Source organism: Rhea pennata, chromosome 8 (assembly GCF_028389875.1).
Source record: "Rhea pennata isolate bPtePen1 chromosome 8, bPtePen1.pri, whole genome shotgun sequence".
In the NCBI taxonomy this organism is placed as follows: domain Eukaryota; kingdom Metazoa; phylum Chordata; class Aves; order Rheiformes; family Rheidae; genus Rhea; species Rhea pennata.
In genome coordinates this window covers 19879378-19903311 of record NC_084670.1, presented here as the reverse complement: position 1 = coordinate 19903311, position 23934 = coordinate 19879378, and the positions used below count along the sequence as shown (strand labels likewise).

Here is a 23934-nt window from a genome sequence, read left to right as displayed (position 1 = left end):
AGGGGGGGGGAATAAAAAAGAAAAAGGGAAATAATGAATACAATAAATAACCAGTCCTCAGTCACCTTTTTTGAAGTCCAAGAATCAGGGAGCACTCAATTTATCACCTAGGTACCAACATTACAACCTTACCCAGGTCTGCAGTAAAATTGAAGGGAAAAGAAATGGCCAGGAGACAACAGAGAGGGAAGAGAAATCATAATTGGTGTTGATTTCAAAAGTTAATGCACCTATCATCTGATTGCTATAGGTGCATATCTACACGTATTTACCTCATCTTTGTTATGCCTACAACTGGTAGCATTGTCTGGCTGATTCCAGCATGAACTTCAGAGAATAACACGGACTTTATAAGCTGAATGTAAGCCAATAAGGTTCATTAAAGTAATTTAAACTTGTTGAACGTGCATTCACTGTACTATTACAAAATTCCTAATCACACCATCAAGAAATATAAAAAGCCTAGATACATTTTCTGTTCAGATTTATTATTTCAGAGGCACTTAATGTCTTACATTTATATAGCGCCATTTCCCCCTCCAAAGCACTTTACAGTATTTACACACAGGAATGTTTCCCACCCACTGCTGAAATGCAGCCATGTGACTATCACCAGCGCATTTTCAAAGCGCCAACAGTTTGAGACTGAAGGCATTTATCAGTACTGTTTGACTAGGACAGATTAAAATTCTAATTTCCAAACTTCAACTTGTGCTATTAAAAAGACCTAAAAGCTAATATATAGTATCACAGTGCAATTCTGCAACAGAACTGAGACTTGATCATTTTCATTAGGTTTTACATTCCTTCATTAGACAAAGTCCATCTTTAAGTAGTTCAGTGTAAGGCCTTTTAAGAATACCATTCTAAAACATCACTCATTTTTACATTTTCTTTATAAGCCTCTTTTACAATCAAGTTCTGAAGAATAGTTTTCTTCCCTCTCAGTATATTTAGAAACAAATTTTTAGGAATCAAGTTCCTGGCCCTACAGTATGAGCATCCTCAATTTTCAAATTTCATAATATCTATAAAGGCAAACCTATTCCTCCGTTGTTATGGAACTGGATTTACTTTTTAAAGTAACTCTAAGATCATATAAAATTTTGTTATCAAACAATTTAAGTACCATGGGAGCAGTTGCTACAGTGCTACATCAATGTGCTGTGCAAGGTCCTACTTGTTACTCTAACAACTAAGCTACTCCAAGTCTATTTCTGCACTATAGAATTTGCCCTACTCCCATGGAAAATAGCAACTTTTTCGCTTTAAAGTTTTTTTGTTTTTTTTTTGGGGGGGGGGGTGTCTTTCTAAAAGGCTACTAAAACATTCCTTTAAAGAAAAGTAGTTGCATTTGAGTTGACAACTTTCACAAAAACAGTCATCTGGCAGCCACATTTTCATGGTTACAATGAAAGGGGACTACAGCCTCACACACAGCATGCTGCTACCTGCTACATTATAAAATTAGGCTGATATGAGAATTTGAGTGTACAGAAAAAATAGTAAAATATGACTATTTCCCTTCTTGTGGAACATGCACAAAAATTTATTCTGGTGTCTTATTTCCAAAAAATGCTAGATTTTGGAGAGACATTTTTGTTTTTCACTGATGCCCTCTACTATCAATCTACTGTGGTCACTAGATTCTTATACTAGAATAGCTTTTGGCATCTGAGTACTATGAAAGAACATTACTAACGACAGGTATGGGCAAGAATTACGATAAATATTAACAGGTAGAAATCTCAATATGAAAGATAACGACTAGTTAAACTGGGTAAATATTAGCAGAGCAGTGCATTCAAGTACCAATCAATTTTATAAAAAGATTTTTAAAAATCTAAACCCTCGATAAAAGATGTACAGAGAACACATTTATTGCTTATTTTATGCATGCTTTCATGTAGTGCATTCCTATGTTGTACCTGATGTAGAACACTAAAGAACTAGACCTTCACTGTACAAGTCTTTTTTTTTTTTTTTTAAGAGTTCAAACAATAATTCAGTTTGATTTATATCTTTATATTCTCTGATCACAGAAATAATTTTGCTGCATTTGTGCTTGTCAATATGATATGGTAACCACAATAATCATTTTTAATCAAGAATTGGTTACAGAAAGCTATTTAAAAAGTTTAGTTTCTTTAATGAGATTTGGCATCTGGAGAGTAAGAAAACCAACAGGGATTAGCAGCCCATTGACAGCAGTGAGAATCACTGGTGAATAACTGGTATCAGAAATTAAGAGCCCTATTGATAGAAATGAGAAGAAAATTTGAAGGATGAAAGGCATCGTTTTAGGTTCTACATAGACTAATAACAAAAAGTACCATCACCACTTATTTTCAAACTCAGATCTGAACAGCAGCTAAAACCATGAAGAGATTTGAACTTCTCTTTTTGAAGAGGGAAGAAGGGAGAGACTTTGAAAAACAACTGCTGTATCACAGGACTGAACACATAGGACAGACAACAGGCTGCTACTTCACAGACTAACATTATTTTGCAGAAGATGGACAATTTAGGATATATTTCTGAGTCCGTTCTAACTCCTATTGATTTCAAGATAAGAATGAGTGATTCCACACTTTTGTCTACTATTACTTGTGGAAGCCATTCATTTCTTCAGAGCAGAAAATATGAACAACCCCAGGTGAAAAATGTTCAAAGATCCAGTTGATACACAGAACATCACTTCTCTTGTTTTTCCTGTTAGCCCTTTCCTCCCTCAACTACCTCTCAACTCTTCATTATCACAGAATTTCTCTGACAGGAGAAGGTTGGAGTAGGGGAAGGATGAAGCTCTTGCTAAGTTGTGAGAGAAAGAGAGGTGAGCAGCACATCACCTTATGCACAGACAAAAGCTAAAGAGAATCCAAAACCTAAAGAACAAGCTTAATTTTCTTAGCCAAGGAAATTAACTCTATCTTTTAGGTTTAGTTCATCTTTTACCATGAAGGGCGTATTGGCTACATCACAACGCTTGGTCAAGGAAAAGGCTCTTTCATCAGTCTGTCAGGGCACAGATCTGAACACCGGAGACCATCCTGCAGCATGTGAGATAACTCAGAAACATGCATAGAACAGAGCAAAATATCCAAGATGCTTTGCAGGCGCAAGAGAGGTAGCAACCCTAATTTTAACAGGGCTTTTCACTGAAGGGAAACAAGGTCTACAAAAGTCAAATCAGCTGATTTCAAATGGTTTGCATCCCAGGATGAATCAGGTTACACCGATTTAAGCCCAATTTAATTCAGGCAGGTTTTTAAACCACAAGAATAAGGACATTCTTAGTACATATTAATAATTAAACCAACATATACACAATTAGCAATATCCTACATAATAGTAAATGCTTTACAGCTTGTTTTGGTTATCCTAGTTAATTTGTTTAAAAAACAAGCTGAATAGTTTTATTGTACAATGTCTGCCATTCTACATGTTTCCTGTAATTATCAGTCTCTGTAGCAGTGTAGTTTATGAATTTTAAGATCCAAATTCAACTGTGTCTTCAGTTATCTTCTTGAACTCGTAATTTCCTCTACCATCCATGTGCAAGTAAAACTGTGAAGTGAGAAACATACATGTTAACTTCTCCTCAAACTACTAACTTTATAAAGCAAAAACAAATTGCATTTTGAAGCAGTTTCAGTGCAAAAATCTTAAACTCTTCTACCACATTTCAGTAAACCCAATTATCTTTGAAAAAAAAAAAAAAAGCTATGCTGTTTTTGTTCATATCATTCATCAGTCTGCAGATGGTTATACCTAAACCTAACATTAATATCTTGTTCATTAAGACAATATAATTTAGGTACACATTCATCCCTGTGTATTGACGGAAGATTTTTTTCCCCACAAAGAGTTTGCCTGTGTAAAAAAAAAAAAATATATATATATATATACACACACATAAATAAAAATCTTAATTTGGAAAAAAAATGTCCATATAAAGGTGCACAGGTATATTAGGTACCTTTTCAAAGCAACACTTTATGCTGTTTTACTTGACTCTATTCCAAGTTTTGTTTGGGGCTAAGAAAGATATCCAAGACAGCCACTAATAAGCTAAAAGTCTTTCCTGTTTTTGAGACTACATTTACAGATACATTTAAGGATTACGGTTTCTTCAACTTTCACAACCAGAAGTGTATGAGTATTTCAATTACTGCAACAGCACTGTGAAATAAAGCCTTTTTAAAGGCAGAACATCATAAACTAGAAAGTAAAAGTGAGAACATTGAGTTTTCAAATCAATTTAATAAAGTCAAACAACAAATCCCCCAACCAAGCTACAGATATTCTTAGCAAAATCAAAGTCTACATACATCATGATGTTTCCAAAGTGACTTTCTGTGGGAGACAGTGAAGAGAGTGATGCCAACCTACAAGAATAAGAAACACACAGTAAATACTTAACCTGTAAGAAAAATGAAATTGCTTTATTTTTCAGCTTACTAAAATGGTGAAATTTATAAACACGAACTTCGGACTATTGACATATAGTCTCAATACAAAATTCTACAATAAAAAAAGAGTGGGGTTTTGTTTAATTTTTGATTTCCACATTCTTTTCCTCCTGATAACTTGGTATTTGACTTGGGCAGGGGAGTGAAGGTAGGAGAAAGCTAAAAAATAATGAACCTAGTGTTTAAGAGAACAGCAATTTTAAAAGGAAAAAGAAAAAACCCAAGAACAAAACTACAAAAGGTTATTAATTATAAACTTAAACTGAAAATTTAAAGCTGAATGGATCTGCCTTTGTTTCCCAGCAACTCTGTTAACTAGGCTCTCCTAATGATGACACAGATTAAAAGACAAAATGGTTCTTATGATAAACCATGCCTTTTTTTCCTGCTCTTCCTCCTTCCTGCAATAACAGATTAAGCAGGTTAATTCTCCAGTAAAATGCATACTACTTTGCAACGGTAACTGTAGAACAAAAGTACCAACTGGCATTCAAGTGTTAACAGAGTAACAAATACACACAAAAGTGTTTTACAAAACTTTCAGTATGTCGATGTTAATATGCTAAAATTAATTCAAGAAATGCCAAACCTTTTGCAGAGTCCTCATTAGTATCAATTTACTACTATTACTAGAGAAGGCTGCTTAAAAGTCCTACCAGAAGTTTTAAGCAAATATTTCAGTAGATGCACAGTTTCTCCCTGTTATCATTCTGAAGATATTGCTACTCAATAATGAATGCTATTTCAAGCCTCCAGGCTAGGAGGTGAAATCAATATTATTGATATTTTACATGGCATTTCTTAGGCTCCAGTAGGGATAAGTATAACAAGAGAAGGAAAAAGAAGAGAATACTTAACATTACTGTGTTTAGACAGCTTTCCTAGAATGTTTGGCTTTTTCATATCTCCAGATAGATAAATGAAAATAATAATTTCCATCCCTTTAATTTTGATGTCCTGGCAAAAGGAAACCTCTTAAAACAGGAAAAGTATAAAGTTTCTTCAGGTTAAATGGTCTTCACTTGACATTCTAATAGTATATCTGAAGTAGTAAGGTTACTGACTAATACCAAGAATTCTCTGCTATACAGAGGCCACATGTAAATTTAAACTAACCACCGAGACTGCAGAACACTTACTGCTTTACAGTGTGCATAAAGGGACTTTGCATGCCCTTTTATGCTTTGTTTAACTCTGCACTGGGCATAAGGTAGAGTCCACCTTTGTATCATTTCAAGTTTGCTCTCACCCACAGAGAGATAATTCCAGAAACTGGAGATTTTGAGGAAAAGATTACAAATAGTTTTGGACTACGTATTTCAAAGAATTCCCATTACTGGGCAACCTCTCTTTCCATCTTCTCAGTTATGGGAAATGACTGGATGAATGCCGAGTGAAAAAAATAAATTTTCTTAGTACTGTAACCTCATGGATCCAAAAGTAGTAGTGATCTAGAGTTGTTTGGCAGTGGCAAAGTCCTCCTTACAGAACACTGACTTGGGAAGATCTTAGGCACCTGGATGCAAAAGTTGTCATGCATCTGCTGCACACTTAGTTCTGCAACCTAGACTCCTGATCTTTTCTCTACCATGAGAATTCAAGCAATGCTAGGCAGAGCACTTATCAGAAATACTTTTCTTCATGGCAGTAGAGAGGACTTGTTCATAGCTGAAGGATGCAGCCTGGCCTTCACAAATCACATGAAGGCAAAAAGATCATCTTTCTGTAAGGTGCCACAAAGACATGTGGACTGTCCTGAATTATGACCAGATGGTGAATAATTGGCTATGCAGATAAAAAATGGCTGAGAAGACACAAAATAGAGTGCACACGTTCTACTTTAGATACGAATATGCAGAATACAATGGAAAACAGGTAAGATACAAGATTGTACTCCGTAGGCGCTATCACAGGAAAAAAAAAATGTATCTCAAAGTGATAAAGCGCACGTGCATCCATTATATGAGGACTATCATTCAAAGATAGAGCAACTGCTGTTGCTAGCAGTTTTACTTCCACAGTTCAGTCTTTTCACACTAAAAATTCCATGCCACAGAACAGTGAGAATGTACTAGTGCTTTCTCACATATTTACTGGAAAACAAAGTGATAGTGCTTACCTTACGGCAATGGCTGTAAATGTAGCCCTCTACGTCAACACTAACAGCGCTAGTGCATTCATCCAGAATTGCAAACTGGGGCTTATGATAAAATAATCTTGCCATCTGGAATGCAAATCAAAAAACTACTGTGGATAGAGAACTACAATCAATATTGCAATATTAGAATTTAAACTAAGAATTAGCATCCAGAAACTTACTGCAGTATGACATTAAAAAAAAAATCTGCACTGGAGACTGGATATTTCAGAGCTGCAAATTATCTTTGCAGATTTTTGAGAAACTGTTACTTCACATATTTTGCTTACATAAACAAAAGTGTAAATAGTGGTAAATGTTCGATGTTTCCTACTAAAATAGGTTACAGGTAGGCAATGTTTTAGGTAGTTCTCAATATTCAGGTATTTAGGGTTTTTTGTTGTTGTTAAGTAAAATAAACATTTATTAACAAAACATGCTTACAACTCCGATTTTATTTTCGGCCTATTTCCTGTATTTGATAAATATTTATGTTTTTGAGACATACTGCCATTCTCTGTTTTTCTCCTCCGCTGAGTACATCCATCCAGTCCTGAACACTATCCCAGCCTCCTTCGCGTTCCAAGATTTGACCCAGCTGGACATTATCCAAATACTCCTTCAGTACCTTTTATTGAAACAGTAATGACAAGAAAAGCTTAAGTGAATTTTAGATAAGAAACAATTGGAAAAAAAACTGTAAGATGTTATACTATTATGAAGGTATACCATCAATCATACTACTAATATTAAAAACAAACTGTGCAGTATTTTTCAAATAGTGACTTAAATATTTTTAAGATGAGAATTAAGTGAGGCAAATAAGGGCTACTGAACTAATTACTGTTACCTGGTCAGAAATCCCTTTCTTTCGTTGATCTTCTAAAGTATCTGGATATATAACTTGATCTCTGAGCGTTCCAAGAGTCATATATGGCCTCTGAGATAAAGTTACAAATAATAAGGTATGTAAAAATATTTATAAATAGAGTCAAATTAAGGAGAAAGTGAATGCAACTGTCACTAAGTAAAGTACTTTGCCTTACCTGAGGAACATAAAACAACTTTCCTCTTACAGGTTTAGTTAGACGCCCACCAAACAAAGGCCATAACTGCAACAAGAAAGTGTTTAAATTTGAGAAAAAGAAGTCTGATTACAACAGCGTTTTGGAGTTACCCACCTTTTATTTGAAATTATTCCCTTACCTCACCAAGAACACGAAAAAGTGAGCTTTTCCCACAGCCATTTGGCCCACAAATCAGAACATTTGCACCAGATCGAACCTAAGAACGTAAAGCCAACACACATAAATGGAAATGAGAAAGCACTGCTGAAAGTTTGTATGAACAGTAAGTTATGCTATTGTCCTCACAGGCTTATACATAACAGTATTTGTCATTACACTGAGTAATTTCCACCAATTAAAATTTTTCCATCAGGTTTAGCACCAACTGTGGCTTGAGAAAAACAGGCTTTTAACAATGAAAACATTTTGGGGGGCCATAACTTATTATATTTTTTTAAAAAACTATTACCACAATGAATTCTGTTCAAATATTAAGCATACTATATAAACACATATTCTCTTCTATTTTTGTTTGCTTGCTTTTAATTTATTCTTAATTCAGAGCAGGTCTGAAACAATCATCTTCACTTTAAAATGTTTATGAAGCATAACATTTTTCTACGATATTTAAAGCATTACCTCAAAATTAAGGTCTTGAATTAAAACATCTCCATTAGGTGTCACCAATGGAACATGATCAAACCTAATTGTAAAATGATACGGGGGAAAAAAAAAGTGAGAACAGTTGCCTAACAGCAGCTAGCATTGGATATTTACTGAAAGACTTTAGGAACAGGGCAAGACTTCAGCAATACTTCATTAAGTATATGCCCCAGCTTCTAACTACCAACAGCTAAGGAAGTTCTTGAAACAAAGTGGTATCTCTGTGTTTAATAGACCGCTACTGATTCCCCCCCCACCCATACATTTGGGTAACTGTCTTCTGAAGCCTTCCAAACCGTCAGCCTTAAAGCATCCTGTGGATGTAAACTTTAACTTCTAATTTTTAACTAAATTCTTTAGTTAACTAAATTCTAGTTCTTTAGTTATACTAAAATTAAAGTTTTACTAAACTATAGTTCTACTATGTCAGCACTACGTTTTTCAGACTGTAAAAAAATGAAAAACGGATTGCTACATCAGTATATTAATGAACTATCAAGTACTTCAAACCATACAGAAACATACAGAAATATTTTAAAAATGAACACAGACTTGCCAATGATTTGTACAGCTGAATTATACCAGAGAATAAAATCTGTAACCAACATATTCCTAAGTCAAAATCTCATAGAAGTATTAAAACCATTCGGGAAGTAGTTTTTCAAAGGAGAGCAGGAAATCTTATTGAAAAGGCTAAGTCCATGCAGCAGATAATATAATATCTTCTGCTAACATTAAAGGGAAAGGATTGACTTACAGAATAGGAATGCTGAGTTAAGGAAGGGGGAATCATTTGCAAATAAGTTATGTACAGCATGAATCGCATATTGTAATAATGTGTACTAAAAGCTCTACTGAAGTGGTAGAGAAAAAGACTAAAAAGCAAGAGTAGTTTAAAAATATTAAAGTTGGGGTAACTTTGTATACATACTTGATAAGGTTATCAGTGTTGATGATTTCTCCAGATCCGGGAATCAGAGTAAAAGCTTGCGTTCTATCTGCATCTTAAATTAAGAAAAACTAGTATTAGATTGGATTACTACATACAGATGCAAGTATTGTATATTATATGTTACATTTACCCTTTTCTTGTGATACCATAGTACGCTGATATTTGCCACTGTTCAAGTCCTTTAGAACCTGCATTAATTCTGTAATTCGAGCTGTGAAACTAAAAAAAAAAAAAAAACAAATAAACTGTAAATAACCAATCTTCAGAAGTTTTGGGAATTACAGTTTTCCACACAAGCACTAAATGAGTACTCTTAAATTCTCAAAACAAAGTTACTCAGCAGATTTCAATAAAATTAACCTAGTATAGGAACATAAGTACTTAGAGTTGTGCTGAGAGTCTCCAACTTTAGCAATTTTTTACAAGAACCTCTTCTCATAATAGTCAAATTCTTTTACTTTGGAGAAGAATTTTTCTTCTTAAAAAAGAAGAAAAAACTAAAATGTTTTAGTAAAATAAGTAATACATTATTGATTTACATGTATTTTACAATGCATTTTCAGTTAATCATCCAAACTGTATGCTGCTACTATTCAAATATGAAATTACTAGTGGAGATGATTAACATTGCTTCAAATATACTGTTTTTCAAATCAAAAGCTTCTAACCTCTAGATTTTTAGGGTGCTTTAATGAACAAAGCAAGTAAGTTCATTTCATTTTAATTCTACGGTCTCCTTTTTAAGAAAAGAGATGAAAAATGGCAACAACAAATTTAAGAGATATTATTTTATTCATCTACTGTTAAGTTTACCCAGCCAATCTTGTCATTTCACGACCTGCTAGGACTATTCTGCCCAAAGCCTGAGACATTCTCAGTAGCATTCTTCCACTTTGGTAGTAATCCTAAAGGAGAAGGGAGGGGAAAAAAATTACGTGGACTGTCAAAATTTAAATTCAGGAAATTGTTTTTATTCTGTGCTGTTTACCTCCAGAAGTTCTGCATGGGTACTATTTTGATGGCGAGGATCAGCCAGGTTCAAAAATGGACGACTAACAACCAGGTAACCAACCACAGTGGCAAGGTCTGCAGTTTTTAAAGGGTAAGTATTAAGCTACACATTAAGTGAAGTAATAAAAAAAGAAAATGCTCATGTAAAGATTTTAGCACTTCTTTTGTTATCTGTAGAAGACCATTAGCACGAGTACTGGGCAAACACTTACATTTGGCAATGATAGTATCAATGAATCCCATAGAGAACCGGAACAAGATGAAATTATGCAGATGTTCCACCTGATAAGAACAGAAATAGAAAGGTCAAATTATATCAGTACTTGTTTTACTTACTTTCATTACATTACAGAAGTTTGTGGCTTATTGAAAAACAAATAACTATATTTGGAATCAAATACCTCAATAATGCCTGTGACCTAACCATGATAAGCGTTGCACAAGTGTCCTTGCTGGCAATGACTTGCACTCTAGATCAAAACAATCTATGTTTTGAGGTAGAGTAGTGAGAGAATAGTAGCTGTGGTGGGTAAAAAAAAAGGTAAGTGGCAAAATAAAGATCATTTCATCGGAAGTGTGTGCTGTGCTTATGGCCTACAAATTTATTTTTAAATTTGATGATTGCAGCAGCTGAAACACCAAGCCACCATAATTTGATGAACATTAATATATATGTCAAGACTAAGAAAAGCTTGAAGAGAGTTCTACAGGTAAGATTAAAGAACACTCAGAACAGAATTTGCAAGAAAGAATGAAATTTTATGGTAGGAAGAGAAAAGTAAAAGTGGACAGAAATACTAAAGTCTGACAAAGCAAACACTAGAGACATTAAGGAAAAAAGAACTGGTAGACAGAAGAATGAACTGAAGGACTTTTAAGCTCTGAACATACAATTTGAAGGTATAGGAAAAGGAATCAAAGACTAGACTTAGAGAAGTAGAGAGTAAAAAAATACTAAGGATCACTGCAATTTTCAGTGTGCTGAAGTTATTTAGAAAAGTCAGTATTAACATGAGAACTAGAAACAATTAATCGGAAAGCAATGGATTTAATCATGAGAGCTATAAGTAGTTTTAAGCAACTACTTCTGCCTATGCACAGCCACCTTAGACATCTCCACTTCTCAAATTTTCTCTTACATTTTCCATATTAATTCAAATATTTTTGTTTGTATTCAATAGTATATTCTGAATAGGATAAGAGATAAGCCTTTCAATTAATTTCAGTTGTTTATTAATTAGCCAAAAAACTTCAATAGAGATTAGTACATGACAACTTTTCAAAGGTAAGATACTGCAGGATTCCATATCCATTTCTGTATTATAATGTATTTTTCTGACCAGAACATTGATAGAAAGTTTATGTAACGTATTTCAACCACAATAATTATCGTAATTGAAATCACAGTACCAATTGCTACACAAATTCACTGAGGTGAAGCTGGCAATCAGTGAAGTGAGTTTAAGCTTGCCAACACATCATTAATAGTTTCAAGAATATGAACTTAATTGCAATTTTTAATTAAACCCTTCTGATCCAAAACTTTCAAACTCTGACCATAAAAAAAATAGAAAAAAAAATGACAAAAGATCAGTGAGAAAAGAAAAATTAAACTTGAATCATCACAACAAAAATTCGTTAGTTTTTCCTGAAGTATTTTAAAGGCTAAAAAAACATCTTACCAGTTTACGGAAGGTTTTGTGAATAGTCTGTTTTTCTCTTAAGTTTCCATTATAAAAAGCAATTTCTTCACTTAAAAGAAAAAGAAGAATGTTACTATTTTGTGAAAGAACTTTAAAGAACTCAACTACAGAGCACAGGAACATTCATTCTTTCAGTTACCTTGTGAAATAAGAAGAGTTTTTCCTTTTTCACAAACCACAATACTACAGCTACAATTTCTCTTTTGACCTGGGTGATACATATGCCATATAATACACATAAGATTTATTTAATAGTAATCTGCATAAAGCATATACACACCTTGCTTAGGACTCACTGTATCAGATTTTTAAAATATATTTCAACATCCAGCCTCTGTTTATATTACTTATATCTTATTATCCAAGTAAATCTATACCTGTTTGTAATAAGCCGTGAGTTGACGTATCTGTACTCTCCTTCATATTTTTGTTCAACAATAGTCATCTTGCCAATGGGTCTCCTTAAACGTGTAAGGAAAAACCCTGAAACAATTAAGTATGCCATCATGCTAGCTGGACCCTGTGAATATTAAATAGATAGATAAATAAATAAAAACTCACAATCTAGATGGTCTCAAACTGCAACATCTGTACCTAAAACTCCCAGAAAGCAATAGTTCCTTCATTCCTGTCTTATGTCTCCATTACCAAACTCTTGCACTTCTCATTACACTTCTCCTCTTTCATGCTAGAGACAATGCTTTTTTCCCTAATTCCCTGTCCCCAAATGGCCTCCTCATCCCAGCCTTCTATGCAAATTTTTATCTCCCCCCTCCCCCAGTGCAGTCTCCATGTCCTACTGTCCCTGCTTATTAGAAATTCCCTGGTTCTTCCTCATTTCCTTCCATTCATTTCTACCTATTATTTATCTGTATTTTTGCAACATCTATCATAATCATCAATATTTCAATCCCCCTGCCCCTTTCTTGACCAATGCATCTCCTGCTTCTCACAAGCAGTCCTGGTAGGGACCGGACCTCTTATTCTTCTGAATCCTAAGCTTTGGTCAATAAGGGCTCACTAACATGAGCCTCTTAAGCTGTAACATGCTTGAATATCACTGAAGCACAACATGGCAAAAAGCCAAAAGCATGAACTGAATTTGTCATAAACTGTTTGCAGATCTGTATCGGGGGTGCAATGCAACAATATCTCAGTAACTATGGATAGCTAGGCATATCAGCTTAGTCTCAGAGCTGACAGAGGCAAAGCTGGGTGCTGACATAAAGGACAAAACAGAAACCTTTGGACGATGAAATAGGACCATGTGAAGTACAGAGCATTAGCCAAGCCTATCTTTGGAAACTTGGCAAAAAAAGGTTGGCTATCATTGCATAAAAGAAGTTTGAGATGTTAAACTATTGGCTTACAGATATAACCTGAGTTGCTTGTTGCAGTTTATCTGATGTTTTCTTTTACTAAGACTTTTAACAGCTTTCCAGTTTTCCCCAAAATAGCCTTGTGCTTAATAATGCCTAAAATTACCTAAGGTAATCTTAAAGGGATTGGATATGATTTTCTGATATTTGATACAAACAAATGCCAGAGACCTCAGTGCTAACCCTTGATTTGTCAGCCAACATGGAGAAATATTCCTCTTTAACAATAATTTCGTAACTTCAAAAACTTTGGAGGAACTGTAGAAAATTTCTTAAGATGTTGTGAAAGTCAAGAAAACACTCACACACACACACTTATTTGGATCCTAATCTAGATCTTGTATTTTTCTGTATCTTGTGTTAAGCTTCCTTAAAGCTATGTCACACAAATGACCTGAGTTATAAAATAAATATCTATTCTTATAATTCCTGCTGCATTAATACACCTATACAAATAGAGAGCCACCAGAAATCAACAACAACATTAGTTTACTAACACAGGCCAGCAAAACTTTTGCCTGTTTTTGGCAACTTTATAGTTTACAACACTTTACTCCAAAATCTGTATCACGTGTCCCAGACCTACTTATTGTAGATACCTGAGTATTTTTGGATACTGCTTTATTCTGTATTTTTAAGTTTAAGAATTTTTTCTGCAATGATTGAACTTGTTAAAGAAAAAAGGGGCAGGGATCAGAGAATAACAGTCATACAGGTTTTAATAAAATTTGTTTTTTATTTAAGAAATTAGCTTTTTTAATTCAACGTCAACCTTGTGACACCCGGAAAAAAGTCACTATTACCATGTGGTATTCTGTATATTCACTAAATGAAGAAACACACACTTTTTGGCAGCAACACAAAGTAGAATCCAAGATAGATTGATCTCCCCCCCAATTTTTGCTATTTAAGAGATATGGTTGTAGCATTTAAAAGTCAGAGTGCTAAATAATGTTGGTTATCTTCCAGAGAACAGTCTTAACTGTAAAATCAAAACATTTCAGTTTGGTTTTAGGGGTTTTTTTTGTTTTTTTGCAGCGCATGGGTAGTTTCTAAAATATCCTTATAATTGTTTTTCCCTTAAAGTATTTGAGTATAACAAATAAGCTAGTTTAAACAGATTTCAGTAAAAAAATTATTGTAATTTACAGATAATTTAAACCATGAAATAGGTGAAAATAGTACGAATCAAGTAAACACTTGGGGAAGAAATACAGGTTCTGCACTACAGTTTCTTTAATCTTCTCATGTCTGTGACTATATCTATCAAATAAAACAATTAATAGCCTGTCATTTCAGAAGCATTTTTTGTTTCAGTAGTACAGGCTCTCTCTTAATTCTTCCCCAAATTTTCCCTTTTTCCCCAAACTCAATGCAAGTAATTGCTCTACCTTATGTAGAATGTAAAGAAACAGAGAAACTTGGGTTCCTCCCTTAAATTAAAGTCACAGAAGATAATACAGCCAAAAAGGACTCTTCACTAAACAGGATTTTTGAGTAACGACTAGAAGGAAAAAAGAACTTTATTGTGTTTTAAAATAGCTTGTTGAGTGTCTGCAAATTCTGATTGTTCTCTCTTGCCTCAATCTAGAGAGTATTTACATGTATTAAAAATTAATGTGCAAGTGTATTTTCAACATATGTTTTCAAATAATGGATGAATCTATAATTCACCCCTAGTGTTTTCCTCAAGACTCCAAATAGGTGCAATACTATAGCCAAAGAGGAGGAAATTATTTTTAATACTGAAAATAACACTCAATTTACCTGTGCTCCTATTGCACTTGTTAGCTTGAAGATATATAAAACTATATCCAAAAAAGGCTGCAACAGAAGGATAGAAAAAAAGTGTATTAGAACACCAAGACAACATCAATATAAAAATGCTCCAATCCCCCCTAAACAGTTATTGTTCTGCTTTAAAAGCACAATATTTCAGTTAACCTACTACGCAAACTAACTGCTAAATAAAAGGAATCTCAGTCACATGACATTTTTCCAGCCGCATTCATGCGAGAAGTAAACATAACAGCACTATGATCTTCAAATAAAATATTAGCCATAAAAAAACCCAAACAAAAAAAACCAGTACTTAACAGTACTTCACTATTTTAAATCTATAACATCTTTGCTCACTACCCAAGAAATGTTAGACTGAAACCATTTCTTAATCGCAGTAATTGTGAGAAGTGATAACACTGAGTGGAAGAACAATGCCATACAGTTGCCTATGTAGCTGAGGGAAGCAATGTTCCCACCTGGAACAACCCTGTTCAGTACCTTCTCTCCCCCTCTCTCAACGCTATAGCAGCCAAACTACGGATTCGGTAGCCAAAAGTTTTTAAATCCAGTTACTTTTTTTCCTTTACACTTATGCTTACATAAACAATATAGCCTCAAAGAATACTTAAAGAAAATAAAGCCTAAAAATTTTTACATCAGTTGAAAAAAACAAAAAAACTACACACAAGCCTTACACCGGAAACAGACAGAAACATACATTCAAGCTCATCTCCCTACCTAAAATTATAATCATATGTAACAAAAAAAAAAAAAGTTTTTCTTCTGAAACCTAAATAAATAGCATAAAAAGTATATTCATAAGCATTCAACTGCCAAAGAATGTAGCTTCTTTTTCTTTTATTACGTTTGTTTAAAGAAAAAAAAGTATGACAATCCATAACAATACTTTAGAAAGGGCAAGGAAAAGTGAGAGACTAAATCAACAGTAAAATATCTCACTCAATTCTTTTTGGCACCATGGTCTGATCAACACACACGACATAAGATCCTGTTACAAACAATGTATTGTTTAAACACACTTATAATTGCAAACTATTATTTCGAGCCCTGACATAACATCCTAAACATGCACAACTACTACCCAAAGTTTTCTTATAAAAGACTCACCTTGCTAAGGTTTGAGTACAGGTCCACTACACTATTACAGAATTTTTCTACATCCTGGGTAAGGAGTTGATCTGGATTAGCTATTCTGTTGTCCAGATTTCCCATTTTGTAGTATGTATAAGCTCTGAAACAAAAAAGGTTGAGTGGCAGAAATTAATTACCTGACACCTCAAATAACTGGAAAATCCCTACATCATACAACCATAAGGGAGAGTAGTGGCGATATTAAGTGACTGTATGGAGCCAACATAGCTTGTATTTTTTTGCCTGACTAGTTTCAGTTTAAATCCTGCAGAAATGTTTAGGCTCCAGGATGTGATCTTAGTTGAAGCTCAGCCCCAGACTGCTCTAGGCACAGGTGCTGCATTTGAGTCAGTAAACTCTCATGAAACCCTGCTCTAGCACACCTGGAAAAAATCAAAATTTAGTGCAGAAAGACATAAGCAGCCACTCAGGTTCATGCATCCAATTCAGTCTGCAAATTTATTAGTACAATCTCTTCACTGCATGAAAGTACCTAAAGGACATGGGAGCTGTCCAAGTAATGGGAGTAGTACAGTGCATTCCTATACAGTTAAGCTTTCACATCAGCAGAAATCAAACTTTTTTTTTTTCCTCCAATGGAGCTAATTTTGCTATCCTCATATATGTACCAGGGACAACATACAACCAGGAATAAACCACTCATGCTTAACTGAAAGCTGACAGTAACTAAAAGCCCTTTTTAAACAGTATACATACTAAGCAGCTCATTACTTTCTTACTATATACTTGAAATTATTCATTTTAGTTTTAATGAAAAAACTTCATTTTTAAAACCATTAGACATTTAACAAGTTGTTACTTACTTAAGATATTCCTCATAGAGGTATTTGGTCAGTCTTATGCGAAAACAAAGTTTCAGTTCATTTAAACCATACTTCAAGAAGTTATTCACTAAAGAGATCTAAAAACAAATAGCAACATAATAATTTAAGACAAAAATTTAGTCAACAAAAATGAACAAATTTAGATCCATTTTCACAGATCATGCAAGCACTTAGAGAAGAATTGACCCGTTGAAGTTAATAATGCAGTTAACACAATTAAGATTAGCCATACCTAAGTGTCTGTAGGTATGGATTAGGTTGTGGTTTACATTTTTAAGAACCCCAAATCTCAGTGGGTCTTATCACATCCAAAGATACGACGTTAAACAGTGTTCAAATAACCTATCTTTCTCTCTCCTAGTAAGTTCTAGTAAATAATCACCCTTTGACAAACACTACCTAATACTGATTGATTCATTCTCAAATCTACTTTAAAACAATTACATTATCTATTAATGTATAGTAGTAACTTATTCCTATCAAGTGGGGCGGTCAAAATGTTGACAGAGTGAAAGAAAGTTGAAGGGTGGAAAAAAAAAAAAAAGAAACAAGATTTAGAAAAAGCAGTAAAGACTAAAAAGCAAATCTGTATTTTCAACGGTATCAAAAGAATCCCAGAACAAGAATATTTAAACATCAGATCACAATCCATAAAATGTTATTATGCTGTACTATAGCTGACAAGTTAAATAGTTTTGAGAAACTGCAATAAGAAAAAGCTTAAAAATGTAAATATTTGTCAGCAAAATTGCTGTTAGTTATCAATATGGAAACTTGTGCTGACATAGTCTCCCACATACTGAAGCCAAAAATGAGATTTATCTTAACACAGACCTGCATGTGGAACAACTGATTTTGTGGATTTTGAGACACTCATTTGAGATCTTTTCTCAGGTTCTTAATTTATATTTTAAATGTTGTCTACTAAAAATATGGCAACAAAAAAAAGCACTTACAGCAGGCATTGCAGCAATGAAGTTGAACAAGTATTTCTTGAAATCTTTTCTGCTGCGACCAATGATGGCACTGCAAAGGACCACAAGCTAAGTGTTAGTTGCAAGAGAAACTGTGAACTAGCATTTCCTAAACCTAGAGCAGAAAAACAGGCTACACAGTGGATCACAGAAAGAAGGTCACTGTGGAAAACCACTCTGCCAGCTGTGGGATCGAGTCTTACACACTTCCGCAATTTAAGAGGTAAGCAGCATACTAGAAGCAACCATCTCCCTGCTGCTGCAGAAGCTGCTTGCATTTAATGTTCACAAATACAGGACTGCAGAATATTAGTTTCTTTCCATTCCTTCTCGGCTTTCATAGATCCTGGTCAGCCTGGGTTGCTGCAGCAGCACTTACCTCTTGAAAGATTAACAAATGTATAAAATTGAAGGATAATTGTGCCAAAATCAATCAAAGAAATGCAAGAGAAAAAAAAATCAAAAAAATGAATAGAGAAAACAGGACAATAAGAAGCAAAACTGAGAAAAAAATGTACCAATTGCTGCACTGTGATTACTCGTCAAATTCCTACAATTGGGGGGTGGGGGGACACAAAAGAAGTGGATCCAAAGGAAAAAAAAAATCTGAATCTGACTGGAAAAAGAATTTTAAAAAAGAATGATTTATTTAGGCTTATTTTCAATAAAGTAACTCCAGTTAAAAAAGCAACTATGACCAGTTTCTTGTAAGTTTTTTAACAATATAAAACACCACTTACACCTTAGAAAGTCTAATTTCAGATATTTATTAAGAAAAACAAGAACTTCTATAGAAAAGCGATCTCAATTAAAAATAGATATAAAATAAGAATATTCACACCTTCTCCCAATAATCTATAAACTCTTCTCCTATATAAAGGTCTAACTACTGTAGGAAATCTTGAATCTTCCTGACATATTGAATTGGAGGTGCTAATTAACATACAAGCTAGACAGAGGGAGTAAGTTACTGTTATTGGCTGACCAACAGTTTAGAAAACAGGAACTTGAGTCCTCTATCTGAATAGAGGAACTGATAGTAAGATAGAACTATATTAGTGTTCCCTTACTTTAAATTAAAATCAGTTCGGAATTATAAGTATTTTTGGCAAGCATTGAAAAAGAAAAAATTCTCTTCAATATAAGGGGTGGGAGGAAGACCAACAGTTCACAGGTTCCAGAGTAAACAGGAGAAATACATAGCAACAGTTTTTTTGTTCTTCCTTCGAAAAAAAATGAACTTGTTTAAAAGTTTAAATCAATTCAAGGATAACTGCTTGAGACCCAAGTAAGTTGCCTCAGTACTGTACTAGTTACGGAACATTAGCAAAGCACAGAATTTCATATGCTTTCATCTTCAACAGTTATTTACCATCGAAACAGCAGCTACAAGTTTTAGAGGAACATCTTGGATAGTGCCTTATATCTGCTTACAATTGCACGACAAAAATAAGTATGTATAATTTAACAGCATTACATACTTCTGATGATCATTTTTGAATTACTATACACATGCACAGATCAAAAGCCTCAAAATACACGTCAGTGTGGAAGTATAATAGAACACTGAGTTCATTCACTGTAGAACCACTACAGCACTCCAGTATTTCAAAGCGCTCCCTTATTACAGAAGTTCAGGCCAACATGAGATTTCAAGTCCTCAGTGCACAAAGTGTAACAAGAAAACATAAACAAGTTTATATATACCTTTCAATGACAGTTCCATTTTGAATCATCCAAATATCACAGTATGTGCGGACTACCAGCATGACAGCAATAAGTAGCAAATAACCTGTCTAGTACAAAAATAAGTGTAACAATTAAACAATGAATAAAAATCATTTTCTGGTAAGTTCCTATTCTATCTTATTAAAAAAGCATTACAACCTTCTACTCTGTCAGCCTCAGCTAACAAAACATTAGCTTACTTTACAGGAAATATATTAACATACAATATTTTATAATAAATAAAATGCATTATTACATTTTTACTAAAGAAAATCTCATTATGGAAAAAGTTTGTCTTTCAAAGAGCTACACTGGTTGATATGTATGCCCAGTTGGAAATGATTATACCATACCTAGGTCTTATTAGATGGAGAGAAGTGCAGAGATAACAGAAGTTTATGTATCAACTGTTGTTATCATGAGACACTGCTCTGCCATAAGCATGAGTCATATAGGTTGGAAGAGATCTCTTAAGGTCCCCTAGTTCAATTCCCCACTCCAAACAGGGGCAACTTAGATCAAACTGCTAACAGTCTTGCCTAGTCATATTCTAAAGGTCTTCAAGAACAAAGATTTTGCAACTGCTCTGGGCAACCTCTTCCAGTGTTTTGACTATCCTGCACAGTGAAGAATTTATTCCCTCGCTTCAAATCAGAATTGCCTGTGTCCCAACTCGTATCCATTGCCTCTCATCTTTCCAAAGAGCATTTCTTAGAGAAGTTTCCGTCTTTTCCACACCTTACCATCAAGTACATGTAGACAGCACTACCAGCTCCCCAAAGCCTTCCCTTCTTAAGGTTAAAGAAAGCTAGTCTTCCTAGCATGTCCTATGTCGTACGCTCCAGCTTTCTAATCATTTTGATGGCTCTTTCCTGAGCTACCTCCAGCAAGTCTTTGCCTTCCTTGCACTAGGGATGCCAAAACTGGGCACAATACTACAGATGCCATCTCACAAGTGCTGAATAGAGGAGAACAGCACCTCCTTCCAACAGCAGAGTGCCCAGTTGGACTTTTTACCATTCATCAAAAACCTTTAAGCCCAACCATTCAGCCAATTTTCCACCACCTCACTGTGCACCTACCTAGCCAATTTAGTTTAGCTATCAGGACTCTATGGGAGACCCATCAAATGCCTTGCTAAAGTCAAAATATATTACATCCTCTGCTTCCTCTTATCCATACAGCCAGTCATCTCATCACAGAAAGCAATCAGGTTAGTCAGATGTGATCTGCCCTTTGTAAATTCATGCTGGCTGTCCACAATGACTTTCTTGTCCTTCATGTGGTTGGAGGTGGCTTCCAAGGAGATTTGCTCACAGCCTCCCTAGGAATGAGGCAAGGCTGACCAGCCTGCAGTTTCCAGTATCCTCCTCCTTGAAGAGAGTGATGTTTGCTTTTCTCTAGTCATGGGTAACCTCTTCTGATTGCCATGACCTTTCTAAGATGACAGATGCCCACTCTCTCAGCACTCATAAAATGCATACTATCTGGTCCTGTGGCTTTTCCAGCTGGCTTGAGCACTCCCCAACTACATCTTTCTCTACTCTGGACAATGTTGTATCTCTCACAGACTATGCTACAAGACTCAGAAAACTAGGAGGCCAGAGGCAGTCCTTGCTAGTAAAAAACAAAGGAAAAAAAAAAAAAAACACCGAGTACCTCAGCCTTTTTTGTTCTTTACAATGGGTCCCGTGCTCCACTGAGCAAGAGACTCACATTTTCCTTAGTCTTCCTTTGGCTGTTAATGCACTTACAGAAGTACTCTTTGTTGCCCTTCACATCCGTGACTAGTTCTACTTCCAGCTGAGCTTTGGCCTTCCAGACTCCATCCTTGCGTGCACAGGCAAAAACCTCTATATTCCTCCTCAGTAGCCTGTTCTGCTTCCACCTTCTGTGCACCTCCTTTTCGCATATGAGCTCAGTCAGAAGGTCCCTGTCCACCTAAGCTGGCTTTTTGCTTGCTTGACATTCTGCATATTGGAATTCACTGTGCCTGATATATTTTGAAATTCCTATATATTTTAGTCCAGCACTTAAGTTCTGAGCTCAGCTAACTCTCTTAATAAAAAAAGCCTTAGAGTTCTGGAAACCATGACTAGGACATTGAGGCAGTCAACTTTACATTGCTAAGTTTTACTCTGCACAGCTTTCCTGAAATGATGCTAATATTTAGATCTAGGTGGTCCCTTCCAGAAAGGGAATTTGCCAAAATAAATTACAAAAGCAAAATTTGGAGGAACAGCATGCTATTTCAAGACAGGAAGCATCTACCTAGAGAAGTGAATTACCTTGCATCAATCAAGCAAAATAAGCAACATCCAGATGACCTTTCAGAAGACATACTACAGATAGCAGTTATTAGTTGACAGTCAATGGCTTATGTCATAACCAGACTGCATTTTTTTAACTGATGCAACTACTGAACATGAATGTAGATTTTTATATTATTTTTAATGCATTATGTTGACACCTTAAGAAATGTAGTACAATTTTATCCTATTAAGTGAGGTATATGTTTTCATTTAAATTATATAATTTATATTAAAAAAACCCACACTCATTTTTACTTGTTATTATAGGTAATGCTTACCTCTTTACAAAAGGTTCTAGGGACCATTATTTTCAGAATTCGACATATTCTTGTAATGAACACTCTGTCCACCATTGCTCGCTCCTTCTTTCCCTCTTTCTGCATCACACAAAAGCAGCAAAACAGGAAAAGTGAGATTTTCTTCTGTACTGTACTAAGTTGATGTGATATTTTTCCGTATCTAGGTTATATATTTGCAGCTACTTTTTTTCTGCAGCGCATTTGCGATGTTTCCCTCCAATTTAAGACTTGCTCACACAAGTAAAATGAAATGTAAGAATCAGGAGTGTATGCCCTTACAGCTAACAGAAATTGTAAAGAGAACTGAGTTATTGTAACAAACTGCAATAGGAAATAGCTGCTATAATCTAAGAAGTTATTTCAAATTTGTGTTAAACAATGAAATACAAACAATGCAGAGCACAGCATTAAAATGCCCAATTATAAGTTGTAACATAATATTAACAAAAACATTACTGTCTGGTAACAGATATAAATTCTGCCATCTCTTAAAGTTGCTTGCCTCCGAAAGCCATTATCATGCAGTATTTTAAAAGATGCATTCCATCTTTTGTCTAGACAACCAGTGGTCTGAACTCCCTGATTATACAGATCAAGCTTGCTCCAAGTGAAACCAAAATGTTTTACTGATTTACACCTTAACAGTGTGACCCAATCCTGGTAGATTAAATCTACCTGATGGAAAAAAATACCCCCTTGTACACCCAAACAACTTCTATTTAGGCCATTTTACACTTGTTTACCCCAGAGCTCTATCTTCTGTACTGACTAAACTGACTATTTTTTTTCTTAAACAAGCTAATATTCCGTATCAGTTCTCTTTAATTCTCATCTCAAAACAGTAGAGGAAAAGAAATTCTGAAACTAAACTAAAAGAGCACCCATGAACTTAAACTCCCCCTTACCAACATAATCCTGCTGTCTTTGATACTCAAGACTCATATGAAGCAATTTCATGCTATAAGATAATTCATGAATTATCAATGTCTATAGCAATACTGTAACATAGACAGGAAATCTGAAAGAAAAACTTGGGAAGACAGGATAGAAGAGAGAGAGAAAACAGCCTGTAATTCACAATTAACCAACTGAAACAAACCTAGCAAGCACTTCACCTACACACATTTATTTATTTATTTACAAACATCATTAAACCACAGAAACTTGTACTGATAGTCCAGCTGAACCCTTTCCTTTACTTTTTCATATGCAACATGATGGGCAACAAGTGCAAGCTCTGAGCCCCACTAAGCACCACTTTACTCCAAATGCTCTCAGAGTAAGCCCATGGGAAGAAATCAACTGCAGTATTTTCCCTTTCAAATAAAAGTGTTAATAAAAACTACAGGATGATAGGATGCTTTTTGGCAAGTGCAAAAATATTTAGTTAAGAATAACTTTTACAGAGAAATCCAAGTAAGCCCAACAACTAAAGATTACTCTTGAGGTCTAATGAAT

The 23934-nt window shown here is 34.7% G+C and overlaps 1 protein-coding gene across 3 annotated transcripts in view; it reads right to left on the bottom strand.

Annotated features, from left to right (window-relative positions):
- Positions 1–467: 467 nt before the first annotated feature.
- ABCD3 (ATP binding cassette subfamily D member 3) overlaps positions 468–23934 on the bottom strand; it is a 37950-nt gene continuing 14483 nt past the window's right edge. For 2 of the 3 annotated variants that reach the window (XM_062581851.1, XM_062581852.1), the window contains 21 exons: positions 22456–22554; positions 19845–19933; positions 18120–18189; positions 17143–17240; positions 16295–16418; positions 15152–15208; positions 12383–12525; positions 11985–12054; positions 10515–10584; positions 10280–10377; positions 10105–10196; positions 9422–9510; positions 9271–9343; positions 8316–8379; positions 7816–7893; positions 7656–7721; positions 7460–7549; positions 7118–7237; positions 6592–6696; positions 4332–4388; positions 468–3567 (listed from right to left, as the gene is read on the bottom strand). In XM_062581851.1, coding sequence (XP_062437835.1) covers positions 3490–3567; positions 4332–4388; positions 6592–6696; positions 7118–7237; positions 7460–7549; positions 7656–7721; positions 7816–7893; positions 8316–8379; positions 9271–9343; positions 9422–9510; positions 10105–10196; positions 10280–10377; positions 10515–10584; positions 11985–12054; positions 12383–12525; positions 15152–15208; positions 16295–16418; positions 17143–17240; positions 18120–18189; positions 19845–19933; positions 22456–22554 — 1830 coding nt within the window. In that variant the 3' untranslated portion in view covers positions 468–3489. Of the gene's footprint in view, positions 3568–4331; positions 4389–6591; positions 6697–7117; positions 7238–7459; positions 7550–7655; positions 7722–7815; positions 7894–8315; positions 8380–9270; positions 9344–9421; positions 9511–10104; positions 10197–10279; positions 10406–10514; positions 10585–11984; positions 12055–12382; positions 12526–15151; positions 15209–16294; positions 16419–17142; positions 17241–18119; positions 18190–19844; positions 19934–22455; positions 22555–23934 lie in introns of those variants that run through there. The other variant, XM_062581854.1, reaches the window with a different exon arrangement.